This window comes from Palaemon carinicauda, chromosome 8 (assembly GCF_036898095.1).
Source record: "Palaemon carinicauda isolate YSFRI2023 chromosome 8, ASM3689809v2, whole genome shotgun sequence".
NCBI classification, from domain to species: domain Eukaryota; kingdom Metazoa; phylum Arthropoda; class Malacostraca; order Decapoda; family Palaemonidae; genus Palaemon; species Palaemon carinicauda.
In genome coordinates, this window is record NC_090732.1 from 852,786 (window position 1) to 877,856 (window position 25,071).

General features: G+C 39.1%; 1 protein-coding gene across 1 annotated transcript in view; it reads right to left on the bottom strand.

The window, feature by feature from the left end:
- Window positions 1-25,071, bottom strand: part of LOC137645595 (laminin subunit alpha-1-like) — a 497,060-nt gene that overhangs the window by 57,299 nt on the left and 414,690 nt on the right. Inside the window, exons 41-54 of the mRNA XM_068378394.1 lie at window positions 20,555-20,719; window positions 19,865-20,025; window positions 18,371-18,509; window positions 17,104-17,332; window positions 14,572-14,745; window positions 14,137-14,291; window positions 13,251-13,406; window positions 12,840-12,973; window positions 11,331-11,491; window positions 10,133-10,271; window positions 8,639-8,810; window positions 7,958-8,111; window positions 6,553-6,685; window positions 5,905-6,031 (exon numbers count right to left, since the gene is read on the bottom strand). Coding sequence (XP_068234495.1) covers window positions 5,905-6,031; window positions 6,553-6,685; window positions 7,958-8,111; window positions 8,639-8,810; window positions 10,133-10,271; window positions 11,331-11,491; window positions 12,840-12,973; window positions 13,251-13,406; window positions 14,137-14,291; window positions 14,572-14,745; window positions 17,104-17,332; window positions 18,371-18,509; window positions 19,865-20,025; window positions 20,555-20,719 — 2,199 coding nt within the window. The remainder of the gene's footprint in view (window positions 1-5,904; window positions 6,032-6,552; window positions 6,686-7,957; window positions 8,112-8,638; window positions 8,811-10,132; window positions 10,272-11,330; window positions 11,492-12,839; window positions 12,974-13,250; window positions 13,407-14,136; window positions 14,292-14,571; window positions 14,746-17,103; window positions 17,333-18,370; window positions 18,510-19,864; window positions 20,026-20,554; window positions 20,720-25,071) is intronic.

Sequence of the window (25,071 nt, forward strand, 5' to 3'; positions counted from 1 at the left end):
GCTCTGACAGGGCAAAGTACTCTCTCCCGTTCGTTACCCACCAAGTTGGAAAGGCTAGGAATATCGAACGATTTAGGCCAAGGACGTGAAGGAAGCTCATTTTTTGCCAAAAAACCGAGCTGTAAGGAACATGTAGCCGTTTCCGATGTGAAACCTATGTTCCTGCTGAAGGCGTGAACCTCACTTACTCTTTTGGCTGTTGCAAGGCAGACGAGGAAAAGAGTTTTGAGAGTGAGGTCTTTGAAAGAGGCTGACTGGAGAGGTTCAAATCTAGATGACATAAGGAACCTTAGGACTACGTCTAGATTCCAGCCTGGAGTGGACAACCGATGTTCTTTAGAGGTCTCAAAAGACCTAAGGATGTCCTGCAGATCTTTGTTGGAGGAAAGATCCAAGCCTCTGTGGCGGAAAACCGCTGCCAACATACTTCTGTACCCCTTGATCGTAGGAGCTGATAGAGATCTAACATTCCTAAGATGTAACAGGAAGTCAGCAACTTGGGTTACAGTGGTACTGGTAGAGGAAACTGCATTGGTTCTGCACCAGCTACGGAAGACTTCCCACTTAGATTGATAGACTCTGCGAGTGGATATCCTCCTTGCTCTGGCAATCGCTCTGGCTGCCTCCTTCGAAAAGCCTCTAGCTCTAGAGAGTCTTTCGATAGTCTGAAGGCAGTCAGACGAAGAGCGTGGAGGCTTGGGTGTACCTTCTTTACGTGAGGTTGACGTAGAAGGTCCACTCTTAGAGGGAGAGTCCTGGGAACGTCGACCAGCCATTGCAGTACCTCTGTGAACCATTCTCTTGCAGGCCAAAGGGGAGCAACCAGCGTCAGCCGTGTCCCTTCGTGAGAGACGAACTTCTGAAGAACCCTGTTGATGATCTTGAACGGCGGGAATGCATACAGGTCGAGGTGGGACCAATCCAGCAGAAAAGCATCCACGTGAACTGCTGCCGGGTCTGGAATCGGGGAACAGTACAATGGGAGCCTCTTGGTCATCGAGGTAGCGAACAGATCTATAGTTGGCTGACCCCACAGGGCCCAAAGTCTGCTGCACACGTTCTTGTGAAGGGTCCATTCTGTGGGGATGACTTGACCCTTCCTGCTGAGGCGATCTGCCGAGACATTCATATCGCCCTGAATGAACCTCGTTACCAGCGTGAGCTTTCGACTTTTTGACCAAATGAGGAGGTCCCTTGCGATCTCGAACAGCTTCCTCGAATGAGTCCCTCCCTGCTTGGAGATGTACACCAAGGCTGTGGTGTTGTCGGAGTTCACCTCCACCACCTTGTTTAGCAGGAGGGACTTGAAGTTCCTTAAGGCCAGATGAACTGCCAACAACTCCTTGCAATTGATGTGAAGCGTTTCCTGTTCCTGGTTCCATGTCCCCGAGCATTCCTGTCCGTCCAATGTCGCGCCCCAGCCCGAGTCTGATGCGTCCGAGTAGAGATGAAGGTCGGGGGTCTGAACAGCTAATGAGAGACCCTCCTTGAGAAGAATGTTGTTCTTCCACCACGTTAGAGTAGCCCTCATCTCTTTGGAAACAGGAATAGAGACCGCCTCGAGCGTCATATCCTTGTTCCAGTGAGCTGCTAGATGGTACTGAAGGGGGCGGAGGTGGAGTCTCCCTAACTCGATGAACAGGGCTAACGATGAAAGAGTCCCTGTTAGACTCATCCACTGCCTCACCGAGCATCGGTTCTTCTTCAGCATGCTCAGGATGCACTCTAGGGCTTGGTTGATTCTTGGGGCCGACGGAAAAGCCCGAAAAGCTCGACTCTGAATCTCCATTCCCAGGTAAACGATGGTTTGGGAAGGAACGAGCTGGGACTTCTCTAAATTGACCAAGAGACCCAGTTCCTTGGTCAAATCCAAAGTCCATCTGAGACTCTCCAGACAGCGACGACTTGTGGGGGCTCTTAAAAGCCAGTCGTCTAAATAAAGGGAGGCTCTGATGTCTGCCAAGTGAAGGAATTTCGCAATATTCCTCATCAGTCGCGTAAACACAAGGGGTGCCGTGCTTAGGCCAAAGCACAGGGCTTGGAATTGGTACACAACCTCTCCAAAGACGAATCTCAGAAAAGGTTGGGAGTCTGGATGGATGGGAACGTGAAAGTAGGCGTCTTTCAGATCCAACGAGACCATCCAGTCCTCCTGCCTGACCGCTGCTAGGACCGACTTCGTCGTCTCCATAGTGAACGTCTGCTTGGTGACATAAGCATTGAGCGCACTGACGTCCAGCACCGGTCTCCAACCTCCTGTCTTCTTGGCCACCAGGAAGAGACGGTTGTAAAAGCCCGGGGATTGATGGTCCCGGACTATCACCACTGCCTCCTTCTGTAACAGGAGCGACACCTCTTGATGTAACGCTAGCCTCTTGTCCTTCTCCTTGTAGTTGGGAGAGAGGTTGATGGGAGATGTGGTCAGAGGGGGATTGCGGCAGAACGGAATTCTGTAACCCTCCCTTAGCCACTTGACAGACTGAGCGTCTGCACCTCTTCTTTCCCAGGCTTGCCAGAAGGTCTTGAGTCTGGCTCCTACAGCTGTCTGGAGAGGAGGGAAGTCAAAGCTTGCTTTTCGTGGACTTGGCACCTTTCTTGGACTTGCCCCTGTGACTGTCTCCACGGGAACTTCCTCGGCTGGGGGCTCTGCCACGAAAGGGCGGAATGAATCTGGTAGCAGGTGTATCAGCTACAGGGGTGCGGTAAGATCTCGGCACTGAAGGTACGATTTTAGCCTTACGTGCTGAAGAGGCCATGAGGTCATGCGTATCTTTCTGGATAAGAGCCGCAGCCATCTCCTTGATTAGCTCCTCCGGAAACAGGAACTTGGATAGAGGAGCAAACATCAACTGTGACCTCTGGCAAGGGGTGATACCAGTAGATAAGTAGGAGCATAGATGTTCCCTTTTCTTGAGGACTCCTGAGACAAAAATAGAAGCAAGTTCGCCAGAACCATCGCGAATTGCTCTGTCCATACAGGACATGATCAGCATGGCCGAGTCTTTGTCAGAAGGGGCAGTCTTCTTGCTCAAGGCCCCCAGGCACCAATCGAGGAAATTAAAAATTTCGAAGGCGCGAAAGACTCCCTTCAACAAGTGGTCCAGATCAGAAAAAGTCCAGCAGACCTTGGAGCGTCTCATAGCCGACCTACGGGGAGAGTCAACCAAACTTGAGAAGTCGGCCTGGGCAGAGGCAGGGACCCCCAAGCCTGGTTCCTCTCCCGTGGCATACCAGACGCCCAACTTAGAAGCCAGCTTAGGAGGAGGAAACACAAAAGATGTCCTTCCCAGTTGCTGCTTGGACTGCAACCAATCCCCTAAAACCCTCAAAGCTCTCTTTGATGATCTGGCGAGGACAAGCTTGGTGTAGGCAGACGTAATAGGCTGCATGCCTAGAGAAAACTCGGATGGGGGAGAACGAGGGGTTGCAGAAACGAAGTGTTCAGGGTATAACTCTCTGAACAGAGTCAGGACCTTACGAAAGTCTAAAGAAGGTGGCGACGACTTGTGTTCCTCCACATCAGAAGAAGGATCATCCAGGTGAGCAGCTTCATCCTCAGAAACCTCATCTCCTGAGAGTTGAGAAGCGAGAGGTAACGGTATAGCGGCATGCTGAATGGCTGAATCCTGTAGAACGGGTGCATGCGCACTTGCGGATCCATCATCACGCCTCTGCTGAAGAGGATGAGGGCTGGCAATGACAAAGTCATCAGGCTGAGGTGAAGGAGGTTCTGCGGAGGTCTGAGGAGCAAGCGTGGTCAGAAGCGAATGCTGTAAGGCATGAGGCTCATGCTGCATGGTATGCGGTTCGTGTTGCATGGGAAGAGGCTCATGCTGCGAAGAATGCGGCTGCTGCATGCGTTGAGGAGGCTGCCTCATGGCATGAGGTTCCTGCCTCAAGGGTTGCGTCTGCCTCAAGGGTTGAGGAGGTTGCTGCGCAGAGAGAGGCTCTTGCCTCAAGGGTTGAGGCGGTTGCCGCATAGCATGAGGCTGCTGCCTCATGGGTGGAGGAGGTTGCCGCAACGCATGAGGCTCCTGCCTCATGGGTGGAGGAGGTTGCCGCAACGCATGAGGCTCCTGCCTCCAGGGTTGAGGAGGTTGCCGCATAGCAAGAGGCTCCTGCCTCAAGGTAAGAGGAGGTTGCTGCATAGCGCTGATACCTGGCAACTCCCAATGCGGCAGCTCACGCATGGAGGCAGGAGGAGCCTCAACATCATACGTCTGGCAGGGTGGACTGCGCAGAGGTGGAGGAGCGCTCGCAGGAGGAGGTGTGCTAACCTTCTCTGCCTGAAACTCCTGCATCAAAACCGCAAGCTGAGACTGCATTGTCTGCAGCATAGACAACTTGGGATCAACAGAAGTAGGCTGCCTCATAGCATGAGGTTCAGCAGAGGCCTGTTGAGGCATCGCCTTACCTCTCTTAGGAGGTGTGCAGTCATCAGATGACTGCGGCGAGTCCGAACTGGCCCAGTGGCTACACCTGGGCCGTTGGACTCGTTCGGCTGGGACCTTACGTTTAAGAGGTCGTGAGACCTGGGTCCAGCGTTTCCTCCTGGAAACATCTTCCGCAGACGAGGAATTTAAGGGCTCAATCGTCTGGGAGTGGAAGTGACGATCTCTATCAGATACGCCCGCAACCACTGAGGATACAACTGTGCGCCGATCAAGGCCTGCCGAACCCTTTTGCCCTTCGACTTTGCTTCTCCCCTGGGCTTGGGAGCTTGCAAGAGGTCCCGGACTGGGAGGACGACTGGCACGCACAGAAGTATCCTCATGCGCAACACTGACACTGACACTAGGCACAGCACTGGCACTAACACTTCCCACTGCACTTTTCACTTTAAGTTCCTTGACATCTGCCAAGAGAAGATTGTGGTCACTCACTAAAGACTCCACCTTATCACCTAGAGCCTGAATGGCACGTAACATATCCGACATATCAGGCTGAGCACTCGTAATAGGTTCGGGGGTCACCACCACAGGGGAAGGAAAAGGTTGAGGATCATGGGGGGAGGAATAAACCAAAGAGCGAGAAGAACTCCTCCTAACTCTCTCCCTCTCTAACCTAGTCGTATACTTGAGGAATTCATTAAAATCGAATTCCGAAAGCCCAGCACATTCCCCACATCGATCTTCCAACTGACAGGATTTTCCCCTACAGTCGGAACAAACGGTGTGAGGATCAACCGAGGCCTTCGGAAGACGCCTAGTACAAGTCCTAACACTACATCGCCTTTGTCTAGGAGCTTGAGAGTGGTCGGACATCTTGAATTTAGAGAACAGTCAAGGGGGAATTCCAAAGTAAAGCAAAGATCGTTAACCAATAAATCAATTTAATTCCAAAAGCTATCTAAGCTAAGGGAAAAGCTTCCTGTATAGCGAAGGCTAAATTTTAGAGCAATACTTCACCAAAACCGTGAACAAAGACTCCAAAAACAACAGCGTATCCATGTAGGTCTTGCCGGCGGCACGACAGAGGAAAAATTGAGGTGGTGTTGTCAAGAAGTACTGGAGTACCTGACCACAGATGGCGCTGGTGAGTACACCCCCCTCTTGTATAGCGATCGCTGGCGTATCCCGTCCGTAGATTTCTGTCGGGCAACGGAGTTGACAGCTACATGATTATCGGGTAAGATTAATATTGAAAAACACTGTTTCAAATGTTAATACATTTTGGGTGGCTTATACTGTAATTGATCAATGTATATATATTATGGAAGTCTGTTGTAAAACTTATATGAAAAGCAATGATGCAAAATGTTTTAGGTTAACTTCTAAGGCAACATTCATAACTGACATTAAAACTTTTGATTTCTATGCTATTAGATGAAAAATTTCACTTTTAAAATGTTTGTTGCTTGAAAATTTTCTTTTTTACAAAAGCACAAGGGGGAAAAATAGATACCTTGTCAGCACAAGACTGTTCAATACCATAGTACTGTCCATCAGTGAGAGGATTTTTCCCCTCATCTGAAACACTCAGCCCAGCCATGCAACCAAGAAGAGAGCGCAGCATCAACTGTGAACCCCATCTGCGAAAATAATCAATAGATCATAAAACTGTAGGTAATGAAATATGACAAGTGAAAGTATAATCTGGTTGCAACAAAAATATACTTTTCATATAAGATAGAAATTAATACAATCTTAATTATTACAAACTTAGCTCATTCCAAAGTTGGTGATTGCATATTTTTGCTAAAATTATATAAATAATCAAAGAAAAATTAAATGATATAGCAAGTGAGAAAATAACTGAAAAAAATAACACTAAATCCTGATTCATACAGCAGGGAAAGAAAAACAGAAAGGCAAGAAAAAAGGTTTATTTAGGAATGCCATACAAATCATAATTTACAAAAAAAAAAAAAAAAATCAAGAAAACTATGAATCAAAATAAGATCAATCAGATTATTTATCCAAGTATTTTTATTCATAGAAGGGGAACAATTCACAGTTTAAAATAGAAAAATTACTTACATCAAAGCTACTTTTAGTATATAAAAAATTCATATGCAGGTATACATAAAACCAAAGAGAGTCTTAAACTTACTTGTTTTTATCAAATTCTGGGTCCACTCCACCAAAGTAAAATGGCACATCAGACAAATCCAAGTCTGGTCCACCTCTCACTGTTCCCAACTGGTCTTGATCCCCAACGACTAATCTGCCACTTCGAGCTCCACCTGCCACACACAAAAGCAAAGTATTAGGTTTGAATATTTAGTACTGTAACTCCAATTAAACAACTACGTGTTTACAAAACCATAAAGATAATGTGGTTTCAGGGTCTGATAAAGAATATCAGAATTTGAATAAAGTTAGAGAAAGGATACAAAAATAATTCCTCATTGTAGGCAATTACTGATGTACAAGCAATTGGGTAATTAACAACAGACCATGGATTAAGTCATAAACTCTTTTGTTTGCAAACTAAGAACTTTGATCATGTTACTACTTAATCTTGAATAATTAAGAATTCTAGCTTACATCCACATAGTCAAATTAGTTTACAGAAACTGGTATGAGTATAATAGACCATAAAAGCTTTGGATTTTGAAGCAGTATCAAGAGGAGGGAAGAAGTTATTTCTTAGTACCTAATGATACAAAGATCAATATCAGATTCTATTTCTAGAAAATGACAATTTTTATAGAAATTTGCTGATACTTCAATCAGAAAGCTTTAATTAATATCAATTTCAAAGGAAAGCTCTTCATAAGCAGCAAAACTTGATAATGCAGAATATGTTCAGCTCTACTCAACATTCTTCCTATATGTAAAAAATCTAGAGCTACAAAACAAGCCTGCTGGGTGAATTCCTTATAGCGATGATAAGCTTTCAAAATACCACAATGTTCACTTAATGAGTGCTGTGATGCTTTCACAACTGTGTAAGTCATGAAACATATACTGTATTTGCTACTCATAGAATACAAGAACTCCAGTTATCTGAGAAGAATACAAATGTGAAATCCATTAGATCAGCACAACATCATCCAAGTTCAACTGGAAAGTCACCAAGGTTTATATATAATTTAAAGCCATCATGTAATTTAAAGCAGAGAAATATAAGTATTCATGAAGCAACACAATGTCATTCTTCCTGTCATATCACATGACACTGCACAATATAATCCACAGGATACCATCAGAACTACAAGATTGAAGGCAGTGACCCCAAATTTACGACAAAAGATTCAAAAGAAAAGTACTGTATTGAGAAGAAAACATATTCATCAAAATTGGGAAGCTGTAATGGCCAGAGATTATTAAGGACAACAAGAAAAGGTTTGGGTAAATTTAGTGATTTTAAAAAAGTTAGGCCCTGTGACAATCTTCATAAAAACAAAAGACCCAATTTGGAAACAATTCATGACTGTAGAATATGAGGCACAATGAAAAATGACTGCTACTATAGCCAATATCAGTGATGCAAATCTTCAAAACTTTCTTACCTTTCATTTTATTTTGAACAACGGCCTGAATCTGAATCATATCTCTATTATTATTTAGTCTTTTACTTGACTTCATTACAAGACGAGTTTGATGATCAAACTGGACAATGAAGACAACATGGCCATTATCCAATGCAATACTGAAGTACTGGTTCTGAAAGAAAGATCTTAAATAATTTCATATGGCCTTTTGTAGTTTTTTGATTCGTTTATGCAAGAATTGATTGACCTTATTCAAAAGTCACCAACTAAATTCCTCTTCCCTCAAAACCTCATGCACCAAGAATAAAAAATAAATATCTTAAGGAAAATAAAATAAATCTAATATGTAAAATTGGCTCAAAAGTTGATGAAATATCTACCTAAGACAGGAGATATTTAAGAATGAAACACTATGCATATACAAATTTTTTAGCAACTATAAAACAAATAATTGATACGCCTATGTATTGATAATAGTGGTCTTTGTGTGCAAACTTCTAAATAAAGGTAAATACTGAATTTAAGAGAAGACATTTCTTTAAAAGAGAACACAAAAAATAAAACACAGTATGCTTAAATCTATAATAATAAAATCTACAACAATTACTTATTTTCTAACAAGAAAATTTCTATGGAATGTTGAAATAAATGATAGAGAAAAGACTAGGAAAGTACTAATTTGAAGAGTACTTAGTTTACCTTATCTTCATTAACTGCAAGGAACAGGAGAGCATCTTCATCAAGTGTTTTAAATGCTAAGACAATAGAATAATATGCTTTGGCTCTTCTGATCCTATTAGTGCTTTTAAAGTATCCTTTGCCATTGAAGCTAACTGCGATTTCCTCACCCTGATGTAAAACAAGTTCCTCCCTGTTTAAAGAGAAAATATAGGTAACAAAAAAGATTCATTTATCAGTTCCTAGTAAAGGTTTGACTCAAAATACTTTACATTTGAAAAGACAGCAATAAGTTTTATTTTCTTTTTGGCTGCTCTACCACTAGTTGCAAAATCTTTATGAAAGTTTAAGGCTTTGTGCAATATTAGGATAAGTGGGAATATGGGAATCAATGAGAATACTTCATGTTGTCATATTTTTACCTGATAAATGAGAATACTTCACTTTGTCATATTCTTACAAGATTGACTTTTTTTTAGTCTTAACTAAAACTACATCCCGAAGAACCCAGTTTACATTAGCACCAGATGGGACAGTGGTCATGCTAACAAGTGTGTCTATCCTTTTCTTACAGATTTTGCCTTCCAAAGATCTGTTCTTTCCCTATTTTTCAGTCAAATTTGGCAACTTACTGTACTTTCCTTCCTTTAATCATTAGATAAAAATATTTCCCTTCTCACAAATGACAACACTTGAACTCTTGAACTTTAAACCAAGACTTGAATTACTCATCCCTTACAATGCTTTTGGAGTCATAATAATTATGATTGTTGGATTTTCTTTCTTTAAGCAGTTTAATAGATTTACGGTCTTGCAGTACAAGATGAAAAACCACACAGACAGACTGCAAGTAACACATGGGCATTTTGATGCTGGGCACAAAATGATGGCTCAGTAAGATAATGCTACTTACATGAGTGTAATCACTGCCTGAGTAACCATATTGATGAGCAGGAGTGATGATGATTGGTATTCACATTTAATCAATCACCCCACTACTGGCCACATGGATAAGTGGACTGTTTCAGCTAGCCTTTTTAACATGGATTAATAAAGATTGATCCAGGGTTGCTGTGGCCTGATCGGTAACGTCTCTGCCTGGTGTTTCCCAGTCCGGGGTTCGAGTCCAGCTCAGACTCGTAGTGCCATTAGTGTCTGCAACCTTACCATCTTCGTGAGCTAAGGTTGGCAGGTTTGGGGGAGCCTATAGGTCTATCTGCTGAGTCATCAGCAGCCACTGCCTGGCCCTCCCTGGTCCTAGCTTGGGTGGAGTGGAGGCTTGAGCACTGATCATATAATATATGGTCAGTCTCTAGGGCATTGTCCTGATTGCTAGGGCAATGTCACTATCCCTTGCCTCTGCCATTCATGAGCGACCTTTAAACCTTTAAGTGGATATGCAGATGTCGGATTCACAGATAAGGAGGACATACTACATTTAAACTCACTTAAAATATTTACTCTACAAACAAGAAATTACATCTTATATTTTACTGCACCAAGATGTTCACTTACCCTTCATTGCATGCTCCACATCCTTCTGATTCAGTAAAATTCCAGAGCCCAATATTCTCACCGTCTATAGACACTGTATGCAAACAACCAGCAAACTTATTTGTTCTGAGAGAGCTTTCTGCCTTGGAAGGTGCTCCTCCTGTGTGAATAAATTTCAAAATAACTATTAGTTTCTTTACTTTAAAGAAAGGCCTTTTATTACGAATAAATTGCCATTAATGTTGAGGAATATTGGTTCCCAAAAGCAAGTTGAAATTTTTCTTTAATAACTGGTTTCATAGATACCAGCCTGTCAGTGTTCTTCCTGATTTCCTTTCTTTTCGCACTGGTCATTTCCAACTAACTGATAGTTTTAAAAATATGGAATGACTTATACGAAAGACATCTTCCTTGATATTTGAAATATCAATAAAACTACAACTGGAAATTTAAATTCCTAACAATAAGAACTGACCTAGATCTGCCATTTTCCGACTACAGATTAAACACTGAAGACAATAGGGCACCCCAAAACTATAAAACCTTGCTTTGATTGATAACAGTACAAAGTGGTGATTGTTGCTTCTTTGAATATCAAATTAAAGGATTTGTCCAACTAGTTGAAAAATAAATTCACACAAAATATAGTGTAACTCACTCACTCTCTCTCTCTCTCTCTCTCTCTCTCTCTCTCTCTCTCTCTCTCTCTCTCTCTCTCTCTCTCTCTCTCTCTCTCTATAATGTAACTATTATATAAAATGGGTTGATTATATAAAACTAGTTTCACAACTTTCATGCAAAAATACTATAGCTAGGAGACAAAAATTCAATCATAATGCATTTGTTGACAGTGAGGAACAATTCTAACAATAAAATAACACAAAGTGTATACAATACAAGGACTCTAATATCAGAAAACACAGTATGTCTAACAAACTTGAAATATCACCAAATATATTGTAAGAGATTTATTTTAAGCTACAGAAAAATGTTTAAATAGCTGAAATTTATGTTGATATTTAATACAAAGCTTAATATCTTCCCTGAATATTATAACGGGTAAGACATACGAGGTCAACTGTGAAAGAAACATAAAATAACTATTTATGCTGCTATTAATCAAAATCTAAAGTAAACGATATTCCAAGACAGTATATTTCATATAATAACAATTATGTATGGGAATTGCCGCCCACACTAAAAACGTAGTTTATCTCACCAATCCAAAGGATGTCTGAAGGTAGCAGATCCATTTTACTAAATCCAGCTGGAGAAGCATCATCCACAGGAGACGAGTCGATTTTAAAGTTATTTGCATGATTAGCTGGTTGAACCAACATCTGGCCAATGTTACCAACACGATTTATAGTGATGTGATACCTATGAGATGGAGAACAAAATGTAGAGGCAACTGATCATTCTGAATATAGACCTAATTTTCATAATAAAATGAATTGTTTTAATGCTTGCCCAAAATTCATGTGCCATTCCTTTGAAGAATTAAAATTATTCAACCTTAACAAAAAGAAAAATGGTTCTCCTTAATCTGGCACAGTAGGTGCCCAAGTGAAAAGATAAGACATTTGGATAAGGCTTGACCATCATCAATTGCCTCCAAGTTAAATAAATTAATTCTTTATAGTTGATATGAACCACTAAAAAGTAAAAACACCAAAAAATGGGGACGCAAGGGATGTCAGTGAATTTTATTTAATTAGAGATAATTTTATTTTAAAAATTGGCTTCATCCTAACTACCACAAATTCATGCATTGATTCCCACATTATTCTGGAAGGAGAGTTCAGTGTCAGTTATTAGCATAAAGATTTAAGATTTTTTTCTTACCTAAAACACATAGTCTGTTACTCAAGTCACGCCTATGAGCATCATACCCATTTATTTCTATGAACATCCCCTGATGTTCTGAATACGTTTTCTCCAGAATCTCGGTTTACAGACGTTTATCAAAATAAAATTCATAAAAATTTTCTCCCATTTTCTTTCCTTTCAAAAGTTATATGCCCAAGTAGAGTAAAGAAACTATCAAGTAGTTAATGGTAAGTAACATGCTATCAGTTTCCCATTCTTCAGGTTCACTATTGCAGTGGTTTAGTTAAGATGTGTTACATTATTCTCGGGAGTTTTCTTGAAGATGAAAACCAAACCTATCTCAGTTCACTAATCTTTCCCATGGAGGATGGGAGAAAGATCTACACTATATTGTTTACATATCTCAGAGAAAGGGAATTTCAGGAAATGCTAGTGGTTAAAAAGACCTTGGCAGTATTCTTAGGCACTAGGACAGCATTGATATAAATTCGGAGACAAAGGGAGGTAAGGTTCAATTCCTGTACCAAATAGAAGGAAGATTATTCTATTTGTGCATATTTGAGAGGAATATGTCTTCTCATTCTTGAACTATTGAAAAGAAAAAAAAAACAGTCCACTAATACTACTAACGTAACGCAGACATGTAACCGTACACAGAATAATATCCATTATAACATATTTTTATAGTCCATAAAATACATGCATACACAGACATATACCAAGGCACTTCCCCCAATTTTGGGGGGTAGCTGACATCAAACAGATGAAACAAAAAAGGGGACCTCTCCTCTCTACGTTCCTCCATAAAATAAACAAACTAAATTTAAAAATAGGACTTTCATTTTACCAATGATACACTTGTAAAAGAATGAAGGATAAAAATACTGTATATACATACCATCTTGTATCATCAGAGGCTGTTGGAGTATTTGTTAAAAGTTTAAGTGGGTGAATAAGTCGCTTTGCTCCACCTCCATTATCCCAAGTGAAGTGAATTCTTCGATTCACCATTTCCACAGCCATGAAGTCACTCTATTTGAAGAAATATAAAAACATAATGGGATGATTTCAGGGATAGTGAAAGCAGTCAGATTTAGGATATGATAAGTCTTATCTTCAAAGTATGAAAAATAGCTTAAGCTAGATATATTTAATTTTTTTTTTTTATTCTTATTCAACTCTACTCTAGTGGATATACATTTCATAAAACGGAGTAATTCTTTGGTAAGCTTCCATCAGGATGACATGGCTTGAGCCCCAAAATTTTATTTTTATTATGGCAATCCATACACTCAATATTTTAACTTACAGCATTATGAGAACCAAGGTACAGTAGAAGAGCATCTTTATCCGGTTTACTAATTGCATAACTCAGATAAATTTTTGTAGTTGTCGAAGGATTAAGAACTGGTCGATACTTTCTCGTACATACACCAGAGGAGTCAGTTGTTAATGACACCCTTATCTGAAAATGGCAAGTAATTTTTAAAAAATACAATTTAAATTTTTCACTATATTTGCAAAATGACTCCCTTCAGTAAATAAGAAGTAATAAGATATTTGGGTAGTTTGAAGTAAGGCAGAGCAGCATAATGCCCCTATTTCTTTTTTTTTCTATTTCTTCTTAAGTGTGGTAATATATTTAAATCCTATCAATTTAATGAATGAATAAAAAAAGAAAAGTTATGGAGATTTATTGAAGCATGACATACTGTATAATCAAAAGAAACTAATAATAAATTAGGCACACAACATAGTTACTAGCAAACATAAAATATATCAAATTCTTAGTAATTTGTATTATTCCTGGCATACTTACCACGGACTACTCTCTCAGGAGTTACTCTTTAGTTTAAAATTGCGACCAGAAAATTTTTCCCCCAACCAGGACTTCATTCCAGGCGAGAGGCATAAGGCCTCAGGCCTGTAATATGCCCCAGGGTATGTTCCCTGCGCAAAGCGACCTTCCACTGTCTTTGACCCACAATGCACCAAGAAGAAGGCCGCGTCAGGCCTGATAAGGACAGGGCAAAGGTTGCCATTCGTACTCTGGTCGTTGCCCAGTGTAGACCTATAGTTTTCGCTCGCGACTTAAACTGTGACCTGCGTTTGCGTTTTAGCTTATTGTGTGTGCATAGCGTTTGTGTTGAAATCTTAAAAAAATGTGATTGATGTAAGAAGAAAAGAATACTTACTGAAGAGGCATACTGTCTTGTCTGTTTAATCTTCCTCTTAAGAGCTTCTATTCTCTCCTTCAAATCATTACTTCGACCTTCAATTCTATACACTGTTTTTTGAAGGTTGTTACCCAGCCGAACACCTTTCACAGTGTGGCCTTCAGCTGTTGATACTTGAAAAAAGAAGATCACGATAGATTGAAGGTAAATATTTACATCTTGTATATATATTTGTTAATTATTCACCTCTATAGCACTACTGTATAAAATATCTACTTCAAAATTAAATTATATAAATATAAATTTCTAGGGTTCATCAAAAACCTTGCCTTTCTTAGAAAGATAACTACACTATTGTAGAAATTTTTGGAATATGTTTACATTTCTTTAACATGTGAATCTAAAACAATCATAAAGAACTGTATGAAAATATGACAAATGACTTCTACTTACTTTTATCTCTAATTTCATTCAAAAGTGAAGCATCAATTCGACTAAGCTCCAGCGCTCGCTCTTTGGTAATTGTCAAATTCCCATGAATAGCCGATATCTTATCTAAGGTGCTTTGAATATTCTCGTGGGTTTCAGCTATGCTGTTCAGAGAGTTCTTGATTTCAGATGAAATATCTGAAAAGGGGTGGTAATTTTGAAACCAAAATTCATTACAGACGCTGGCTAAATGATTATAGTATCAACCCTTTTACCCCCAATGGATGTACAGGTACGTTTCACAAAACTCATTACTTTACCCCCATGGACGTACTGGTACGTCCTTGAAAAAAACTGCTATTTACATTTTTTTTGCATATTTTTGATAACTTTTTCAGAAACTTCAGGCATTTTCCAAAAGAATGAGACTAACCTGACCTCTCTATGACAAAAATTAAGGCTGTTAGAGCAATTTAAATAATATATATTGCAAAATGTGCTTGAAAAAGAAAATGCCTGGGGGTTAAGGGTTAGAAAGTTCCAAATAGCCTGGGGGTAAAAGGGTTAATGCATAACAGACATAGTTACTGTTCACTATATAAGACATTTATGTAAAAGATATACAATTATGTTTCTTATAAGCTACAACATGTACATGACTAAGGTAATACACAAGCAAAGGCCTAGTCATCACCTTTGATGTGGATTAAGAAAGGTAATCATTTAGTAAAGGTTGATTATTTTCCAACTAGGGTTGTAGCTTAGCTAGTAATAATAATAAAAATAATAATAATAATAATACTGATAATGATCATTATTTGAAATTCAAAGTGCTTAGAAGTCTTTAAAGCAAAAGCGTTTCCCAAATGATACTAAAAATCAACCACTTGGACTTTACTGTATGATGTCAAACCTCTATGCAACACCACATCCTCATCCTTTTCCTAGAAGGGGTTTCAGCTTGAGTCCTTACAATTGCCACACCCACTTTTTGGGGTTCTGCCTAAACACCATATTACAGTACTATTACATCAACGAGTACAGAAAATCAACAGTTTTTCACAACCTTAGTTTTTATGGCCCTTATTGTTTGTGTCTATTTTTGTATATGGTTGAGTAAGTTTATCAATGTATCAGGTGTGTCTCCTAAAATGCTAAACTACATCTTGTTAAGAGTGCAAGGTTAGTAGCCTTTTATCAGTGAATGTGGTATGCAGAACCCATCTAGGATTCTTTTAGCTTAGGGTAGGTAAGAAAAGCAGTAAAATGAATGAAAGGGTAATAGGAAAAGAGGCATACAGCATGTTGATTTTCTATTACTGAGTATTGCATTAAATACTGTATATATTGATTTACTTGGATATTTAGCAGCAAATATTTTAATATTTTTCTAATTCCCTGTATTTCTCAGAGGTAATAATGCTTTAACATAATATTGTCTCATTGTTTTATATTGTTATTGCAAGATAATTCTTTCTCTTTCTTTATGATAAAGGGTTTCCCTTCCAATGACCAAGAAATTGACAGAATTATGAATTTATCTTGTACATGTATAGCATTTACTTTTAATTGCTGAGTACAATCTTTTAAAATATACTTTCATTCAGATTTGCTTTAAGCTAATATGCAGTAGCATTTCTACATCAAGAGACTTGATAAAATCAAAGGCATTTATTCTTAAGGCAGAGTTAAGTGAAAGATTGTTTAAGAGGGCAATTCTAAGCCAGACATTTTACCACAACTCATATTTACTAAGAAAATTTGTTGCTCTATATTTACATAACATCAGCATGATATTGTTATAAATGTAATATATTCTCTTTTTACTTTTAAAAAATAAAATTTTTTCATGCATTGGTTATGGCAGAAGGAAGAGTTCCTAATCCCTCTTGGAGAAATTATTTTGGTTTTTCTCTCTCTTGCTTTTTGTCTGTGAGCAATAACTTCAGTCTCAACTTCAACTCAAGACTCCAATAGCAGCTCATGTTTCTTGTCTAAAATACAGTCTAAGCCTGATGATGCCAACATGGAATTCCTGTACCTCTAGACATCAGCCTTTTTCACAGATGACAATTTCCCCTTTGCAATGTCTCTAAAACAGCTGATGGGCCTGGAATGTCTGACATCTCTGTCCTATATGTGGCCCTGCCATTTCTGTTGTCAATAATGGTTTTGAAATGTATGGGGATCATAGCATTTTTGGCATCTATGACCCTGGGATTTCTAGTCTATAATAGCCTTTTTTTCATAGGTGTTGCTGGCATCTTCAGCAGAGCTGGCATCTTCAGCAGAGCTGGCATTTTTGGCATATATTGGCATCCTTAAAAGTGCTGATATTAGTAAGGCACCTGTTATGGAGCCTAAGCTTCCTTCTAGGGTATGGCCTACAAATAATTCGCTCATGGCCTCTACCTCTTGACATAAATAGGTCACAAAACCATGAAAATAAAACAAATGCTAACACATTTTTTTTTAAAAAGGAGTAATAACTATCCTTTATAGATCAGTATTTATGATTAACTAATTGTGAAAAGTAATGTATAGATAAAGACTTACTTAACGAGAATTGCAGCTCCATTACACTTTGCAAGGAATTCAAACGAGTCTCGCCCATACCAATATCACCTCTTGCTCTGTCAATTGCCTTCTGCTGATTTCCCAATTCAATAAAATGTTGACCAACACTTGCCCGTAAAGCATCTCCTTTTAAGTGTAGCTCCTCTGATTTGCGACTAGAAAGTGATGCCCTACGGACTAGAGACTCTTCTGGATCGCCAGGGTATGCCTAAAATATGTTGATTATTTCATTACCAAATTTAAAAGTAAATCATAAATAACAAGATATGCTTGTATCTGTTACTTGTTAATATATTCTCTTATATAACAATTTTATGCTCTGCAATGACAGTTACTTGAAAAATTGTTATAAACAAGCTGATAACAAAAGGAACATATCTTAAAACTGGTACCTCAAGAAATTAAAATCATGGTGTTCTCAACGTAACACCTATATTTCACAAATAAAAATTCTGAAAAGGAGTATTTAATTGTGTAAATTGTAAAAAGAAAAGATTTTATCGATGAAAATTTTAGGAAAATGCACTGTACCACATAATGCATAGTTTTCCTTTTTAAATTATAAAAAGACAATAGTATAGAAGGAATGAATATAGGCATGAGAAACAATTTCTAAAGATTAATCATTTCAATACTTACAAAAGTATTTGCTGTTCCTTTTCCCAAAATAAGGAATTCAACAACCTATTCTAAATCTACTATAGAAAAATTTTCTCTATTATGGTAAAATGAACCCCTAACAGAGCTAGCTAGCTATTGTCTCTGGGTAGTAACGACCTAGTTAAACCCATGGCCCGATTTGTTATGAATGCTTATTTTTTTCTGACGACGATGTACACATGAACAACAAACTACAGCATACAACCTACTTTAAGTAGGGATGAGAAGGGGTACTAAAATCAAGCATTTAATTTGAACCACCGGCCAAACTGAAGTGTTGGTTTCTCCGCAATTAGGCATACCACCAATTAATTGGCATCCAATATCATCAGATGTAAAGCTTCTAAGCTAATCACATCAAGGCACTTTACCCAACCCCAAAACTTAAAACACTATCCAGGGACAAAAAATCACCCCTTCCTAAATTAAAGTTCAATATCCTTTAAATAATGAATGGTAAAAATAAATGCTCCAGTTTCAAAAAGTGCAATTGACCAGTAACTATTTCCTACTATGTTCAAAAAGCATGTTTCTTTATTTGATGAAAAAATTAATTTTTATCATTAAACTAATAAAAGAGCTTTACCACTTTATATGCAGTTTCTGCAGCAAGAGAAGCATTTTTGGCTGCTTCCTCTGCACTTAACAAGGCATCAACAATTCTCTGGTAAGCTTGGGCTGCACGAAGGGGTCCATCAGCAACATCTCTTGTTTTATTGAACAAGCTAAAAATGAAAATATGATTTATTCATTATCACAGAAAAAGAACAGATAATAAAAAGGAATGATTCCTTTTAAGGAACCTTTTGATTTTATACTTACAAAACTTCAAACTAAGCAATCAATAATATCAATTTGAAACCAATAACATTTGTTCTAGTATTTAATATCAATCAAATGATGAAAAGAAAATCTATATAAATATTTTCATCTTTACTTCTCATAAGTGGCCTCAGGAATTTTAAAGAACAAGTGCACACATACAGCACATATCAATATGTGTACTAAGATTTTCAAAATTTTCTGTGTATTATTGTCAGAAGATACTGTACAATAATGATTTAAGTGATAGCCTAACCTTTCCTTAATACAGTAAGTACTAGTTTTTCTTTACAAATTTTCATAAAGTTGATAATTCTAAAGCAATTAAGAGTTTGTTTTCGTGTTTTTATATGTCATAACATAATACACATGAGAATTCCTTTACATGTTCCATATCTTCGCTCTCTCACTTTGTCTCGAGAGAAAGTTACAGTCCTATGTTGGTGACGTATGACTGTCGTGTCTCATCACAGGGAATTTCAACTCTCCCATTTTAATACCAGACTGGATAAGACAAATACAGATGCATTTCCTGTGCTCTTAGAAACAGGTTGTACAAGATCAGCAAAGAGAAAGAGTTTATAGTAGTGGAATTGACAATTTTTACCTTTATTCTTAACTTTTACATCCAATACTTTTTTCAATTCAACTACTGTTTTACTGGACATCATGAGTGGCAGAGGAAAAGGACAGGATAATGTCTAAGAGAGCAACCCTATACACATATGATCAGCACTCAAGACTCTCTCTACCCAAGCTATGACTAGGGAGGCCATGCAGTGACTGTTGATGACTAAGCAGTAGACCTGTTGGCTCTCCCAAGTAACTATCCATAGTTCAGAAGGACGGTGAGGTTCCACATACTACTAGAAACTATCAGGCTTGAGCGAGCTCAAACTCTGACACTCACAATGCGAGACGGGGATGTTTCCAAAAAGCCATCCACAACCCTATTGTTACTATAAACCCAACAAATATTCATATAAAAAGGTTTATCATTTTCAAACTCTACTTCTAGTTTAATTCATATCCATGTCAAGACTAATTCTGTAAAATAAAGAAATCACTATATCATAAAAAGCAAATGCAAAAACACCAGTCTACACTCTCCTGGGAATTCATACTCTGCACACAAGTTCCTTTTCTGTTTTTTTCCTGTAGTTTGTAGCTTGCTACTGATAATGCTATCATTATTACAAGACCGTAATGTAAATTTTTAAAATTATTTATCAAAAGGAGAGTCAAAACATTCACTGACCTTTCTAATCTGATTGACTCGCGCATTAGCTCCATTGCATGATCATGGGCTTTCTTAACATATTTATCTTTATACTCGATATTAAGCCGCCAAAGCAGTCGTTCATATTCCTTTAAATGGTTGGAGCCATTTCTCAAATCTGCCAAAAGACTTTCCAAACTCTGAAAACATAAAACAAAATTAGCTACCATAAATGATATAAGCCTCTTCTTAAAGTATTATGAATACTTTATATTAGTTCTGGAAATTGAGACAAAAATTACAAAAACGTATCTTATTGTATGTAATCTAAAATGAAAATTAGTATCAGACTGGCCTTATGATCTCTTGTAGAATATAAGTTAGATTTACATTGGCAGATTTGTCAACTGCAGAAAACTTGTTTTTATAAAAATACCATATACTGTATGTCCATATACATTTTAAAGCTGTATTTATCTTTTAATCTTTGTTCAGTATACAAGAAGTTGGTAGTTCCAAAAATAAACATGATAAATTCTACAGCAATTTTACAAGGTCAAATCTGAAAATATAGAAACAGAAATTTGTATATTTTGCTTAAGTCAGCAGTAGATGCTAAAGCTTGTGAACAACTGCAACTTTATCACAAGAGCACTTAAAAAATCGTAAAATACAATAAAAATTAGTCAGAAAATAGGAATTAATGGCTAAAATGAAAATGACACTCACATCATAATTAAGTCTGGTATTAATCAAGTTCTTGTCTGCTTCTTTAAGTAATTGGGATGAATTAAAATTCTGATCATCTATCATCAGTCTCATATTCCTTATATCTTCTGAATACTCTTTGACTCTGGATAATCTCTTGTTATTGTTTTCATTCAGTTGTTTGGCCTGAAATGATAAAGAAATATCAAGTATTGTTAGCTTAAAAGATTCCTTACCATTAGGAAAAATTAATATTCTAATAAAATATTTCTATACTCCCCTGATATTCATATTGATTTTCTCTTAAAGCTGTTTAAATGTTGACATTCACCATAGATTTAAACACCCCAATTGTCTTTCCTTGCAAAATTCCTCCCACTCATATGATCAAAAACTCACAAAAAAAGCCAGCTTATAAAATCTAAAACTGAATATCTGCTATTCCTTTATCAATAGAAAACTTAAATTTTACTCTGAAATTGTCAAAATAGTTATCCATCAGATCCTTCAATTTACATTTAATAAATCATTTGTAATCTTCACCAACAGTCTGTGATAATACTTAGTGTAAGAAATGAAAATATTCAATTGTGCTCTTCCAAATGTTTGTTTTATTTCTCAATGAAGTGATTAGTTATAATAATATAGATTGGATAATGATCTTTCCTGAGGTAAAATTGGTATGAAGGTAATTACTGTGCAACTGCATGGGGAAATGTCATGCCGTAGATATAAGGAATGAAACCAAAAGCAATGTGTTAAAACCGAAGGAATATCAAATGCTCAATTCAAGATTTATTAATCTTTTAAGTAGTGGCATAGCTAGTGTGTGTGCCGCTTGGAATAGGCCTTGAGTTTGCTGCCCTTAGCCCCCTAAAAATATATAAATTGAAAAGTGACACACACTTTAAGTTTTATATATATATTAATTATTTTTTCTATCATTGCCATATTCAAATATAGCATACAGGAACTTTGAATGCACACGAAACACTTATAGGCCTATATAACAGGTAGAAAAAAACGCCAACTTTTACATATGACTGCAGCAATGGTGCAGAAGTCTTTGAGGGCTCCCTGCAGTCTGACACATGAAACTATTCTATTTCTTTGCCTACATAGTAACAATTATTCAAGTGCCAAAAAACTAGATTTTTATCTAGAGAGATCATAACCTCTGTTAAATATTTCTCTCTTCCTATATAAGGAAGTATTAATAGGATTTCTACTCATTCTTTACAAATCCTCCAACTTGATTCTGAATTATAAATTAAATGCATCAAGATAAACACCACACTTCATTTTTACACTCAGACAACTGCATCATTTCCAAATCTCTCAACATATCAATGGATGCAGAGATCATTTGTTTGGCAAAATCTGACTTTCTTCTTAGTTGGTCTGCTAACACATCTGATTTTCCTGGAATAAAATGACGAAGTAATGTAATCACCTCTCAGGCTCGTCCAGGATACCAGCACCTTTACTATCTAGTACAGGAATTTAGTTTTTGAACCCCTTGGATTCAGACATATGCCTCTAGTTCACAATAATATCATACAATATTTTTTGGGCTCAAGCCATGGCGTCCTGATGGAAGGTTCCTTTTTGGTAGCTTCCTTGGGTATAAGACTACTAAGATATTCCCAGAGAATTTAACCACAGGTTATCACAGAATTCTAACTTCTGGAGCGAGTATCTCAAAGGTTTCCCTTTAAGACATCGTAATACAACAGGGGACGCGCATGTCTGAACGCGCCACATAGCTATCTTCACCCCGAACAGAGTTAATGCTTCGGTGTGTAAGGACTGAGAATAGCTGGGAGCCGTTCCACAGCTAATCTCACTCGTGGCTACTACTGATACTCGAGACGTAAACAAACGGACGCCATTGCTCTAATGACGTCACGCCCGTCTCCATCCTTTGTTTAGTAGCTGCCCTACTTAGACGGATTTTCCCTGTGTTAACTTTATCGTTTTGCATCTTCGCTATGTCGTTACCTTCAGCCTCGCCTTCTTCTGGAAAGTTGAGTACAAGGTTCCAGTATTGTTTAATTAAGCTCTGGCCGTAAAGTAAATATTACTTTTCGAGATAATTGCTGTTTTGTGGCAGAGCTGTGCCTCTACCGGACCCGCCATTTTATGGCGTCGTTGTTGTTATGCATGTCTTATTTAGTTAGCCACAACAACGTTTCCGGCATTATATACTAATCGAATACATTAGTTTATTTAGTCTTCATAGCTAGGAACTTTTATATCGTGTTTAGACGCTTTTTATCGGTCATCGATTGACCTCATACCAGTCGGCTACTATAGCCCCCAGGCCAGGAGCCTACATACAAGTGTTCATGCATGATTTATTAGTGATCCTAGACTAAGTTATGAAGATAGTGGCATTATTTTACAATACTTTTGACAGTGATGCAAATGTTTTCGCCTTCAGGGACCATATAGGGGATAGGCTAGTCAGTGACTCTTTCTAGCCTAACCTAATGTTAGGACCCCTATATGCTTCCTTCATCCCCTGCCTTGGCATTCCCTCTATTTAGCCTTGATTCCTTTTCTGAGTAAAGGGATTAATTGTCTAATAGAGTATATATCGCCTCTCTGTCCTCCCTAAAGGAATGAACCCCCTTTAGGGCTGCGTCCGAGAGTGAGGTTAGGCTAGCCTACCTCTATGGCTAGGATAGTCTATGACTTTCCTGCGATAGCGATATGTCTTCTTCCTTTCCTAGTTCAGGACTCTTAGCCCTGTTCTAGGTTAGGTTAGGAAGGTTTCTCTGTTCCATGCTGAAACTGTACTCTTGCACCGTTTTAGCTGATCTGCCTGATCTTAGGTTAGGGAGTGTCCTCCCTTTCCTTAGTGGCCGCTCTGGTACAGAAACCCTTCCTGGGAAGACTTCTCTCTTCTCCCTCCCCACCTATCTCTTGTATAGCCTAGCCTATGCTTAGGTTAGTTTATACCCATCTGTCCCCTGTCCTACAACTCCTCCTTAGGGTGGAATAGTAGGGCTACCCGAGCTTCCTTGTGCAGTCCGCTCTGGTACATATACCTTCATAGTGTCCTATAAGGTTAGTTACCAGTATAGTTCTGCATATGGGAGTCTCTCCCCCCCCCTTGGGTGTTCCCTAGCCCTCCCTTGGGCTACCTTGCTCCCGGTCCCTAGTGACCCCTGCTCATGGATGTTAGAGCCTGCCTCTATCATGGGTACATCCCCTCAGGGAGGGGGAGGGATGTCTGGAATCCTGATGGTACTTCCTACATCCCTTCCCCCCTCCCCCCTGTCTCTCTCCCTATCCGGGTGCCGGTCTCTTGCCGCCTCTACTGTCGGCAATACCTGCCTCCTACTTGGTGACTCTCCCTAACCTTGCCGCCAGCCCCCCGTGTACCGAGGGACTGCCGGCTGCCGCCGGCTTCTACCGGCGGCTCTCCTACTCCTATCTAGTCGTCCGCTTGCCGGTCGACCGCCGGAGTGCCGGCATATACTGCCGGCAACCCGATACAGCCTTTACCATCCTTATCCCAGTCACCAACCTGGCATCCTCCGACTGCCGGAGCCGCCGTTGTGCCGGCGGCCGCCATCCTGGTATTTGACTGACTTTGAACATTGTCTGTCCTAATGCCAGAATCTATGCTGGAGCGAGCTCCGGCATGCCGGCGGCTTGCCGGATGCCCCGGAGGCATCAAGAATACTTGCACCCCCTTACTGTAGCTATCATAAGACTATGATAGCCCTATATCGCAAACAGATAAGCTGCTTCTGCTATTAAGATCAGTACCTAGTACTGCTCTATTAGTGATCATGCTGTCTCTTTGCATTCTTCTAATTCCAGCATGCTATGTGCATCTTAGCGCGGCTGGTTGCCAGAAGCAGTTACCTTTTAAATGAGGCCTTCTGGCCCTTAACTGGGAACCGAATGAATTCGGTCCCAATCTTGTCCTTGGTTTTTTCCATGGAATTCCAAAATACTTGGAATTCTAGGAAACTATATCCAGTGCCCTCGGTCACTCGGATTATCCAGGGACCAAGCTTGTGGTAACCAGCCGGGCGAGATGCATGGAGCATGTTCTCCTTTACTATTTTCATTCTCTATGCATCACACCTTCTTTAAGTTAAAATTAATGATTAATATTAACTTAGTTTAAGAGCCATTCTTATGACTCCCCCATACTCATTTTCTCTTTCTTCCACAGGAGGAGCAGATGAAGTGTGATTTCGCCTTCTGCGCTGTGAAACGCCCGCAGTTTTACGGGCATACGGCTTGCAGGACTCACGCCCCTTGTGCAGACAAGAAAGGGGATTTGAAGTTTTGGAATCCACTGGATTGTACGGTCTGCCAGGCTCACCTAGTTGAGGCCTTCCATAACCCTCCTTCAGCGGAGATTAGAGACATTTCTCGTGAAAAGCTGCGCAAGTGGGTGCGTGGCTTCCAGAAAAATGCTACCGGACCGTACCTGGCCACCGAAGAACTGAGGTCACTATTGTTCCCTAAGGCCTCCCCTGACTCAGTGGTACCCAAAGATGTGATCCCCACTG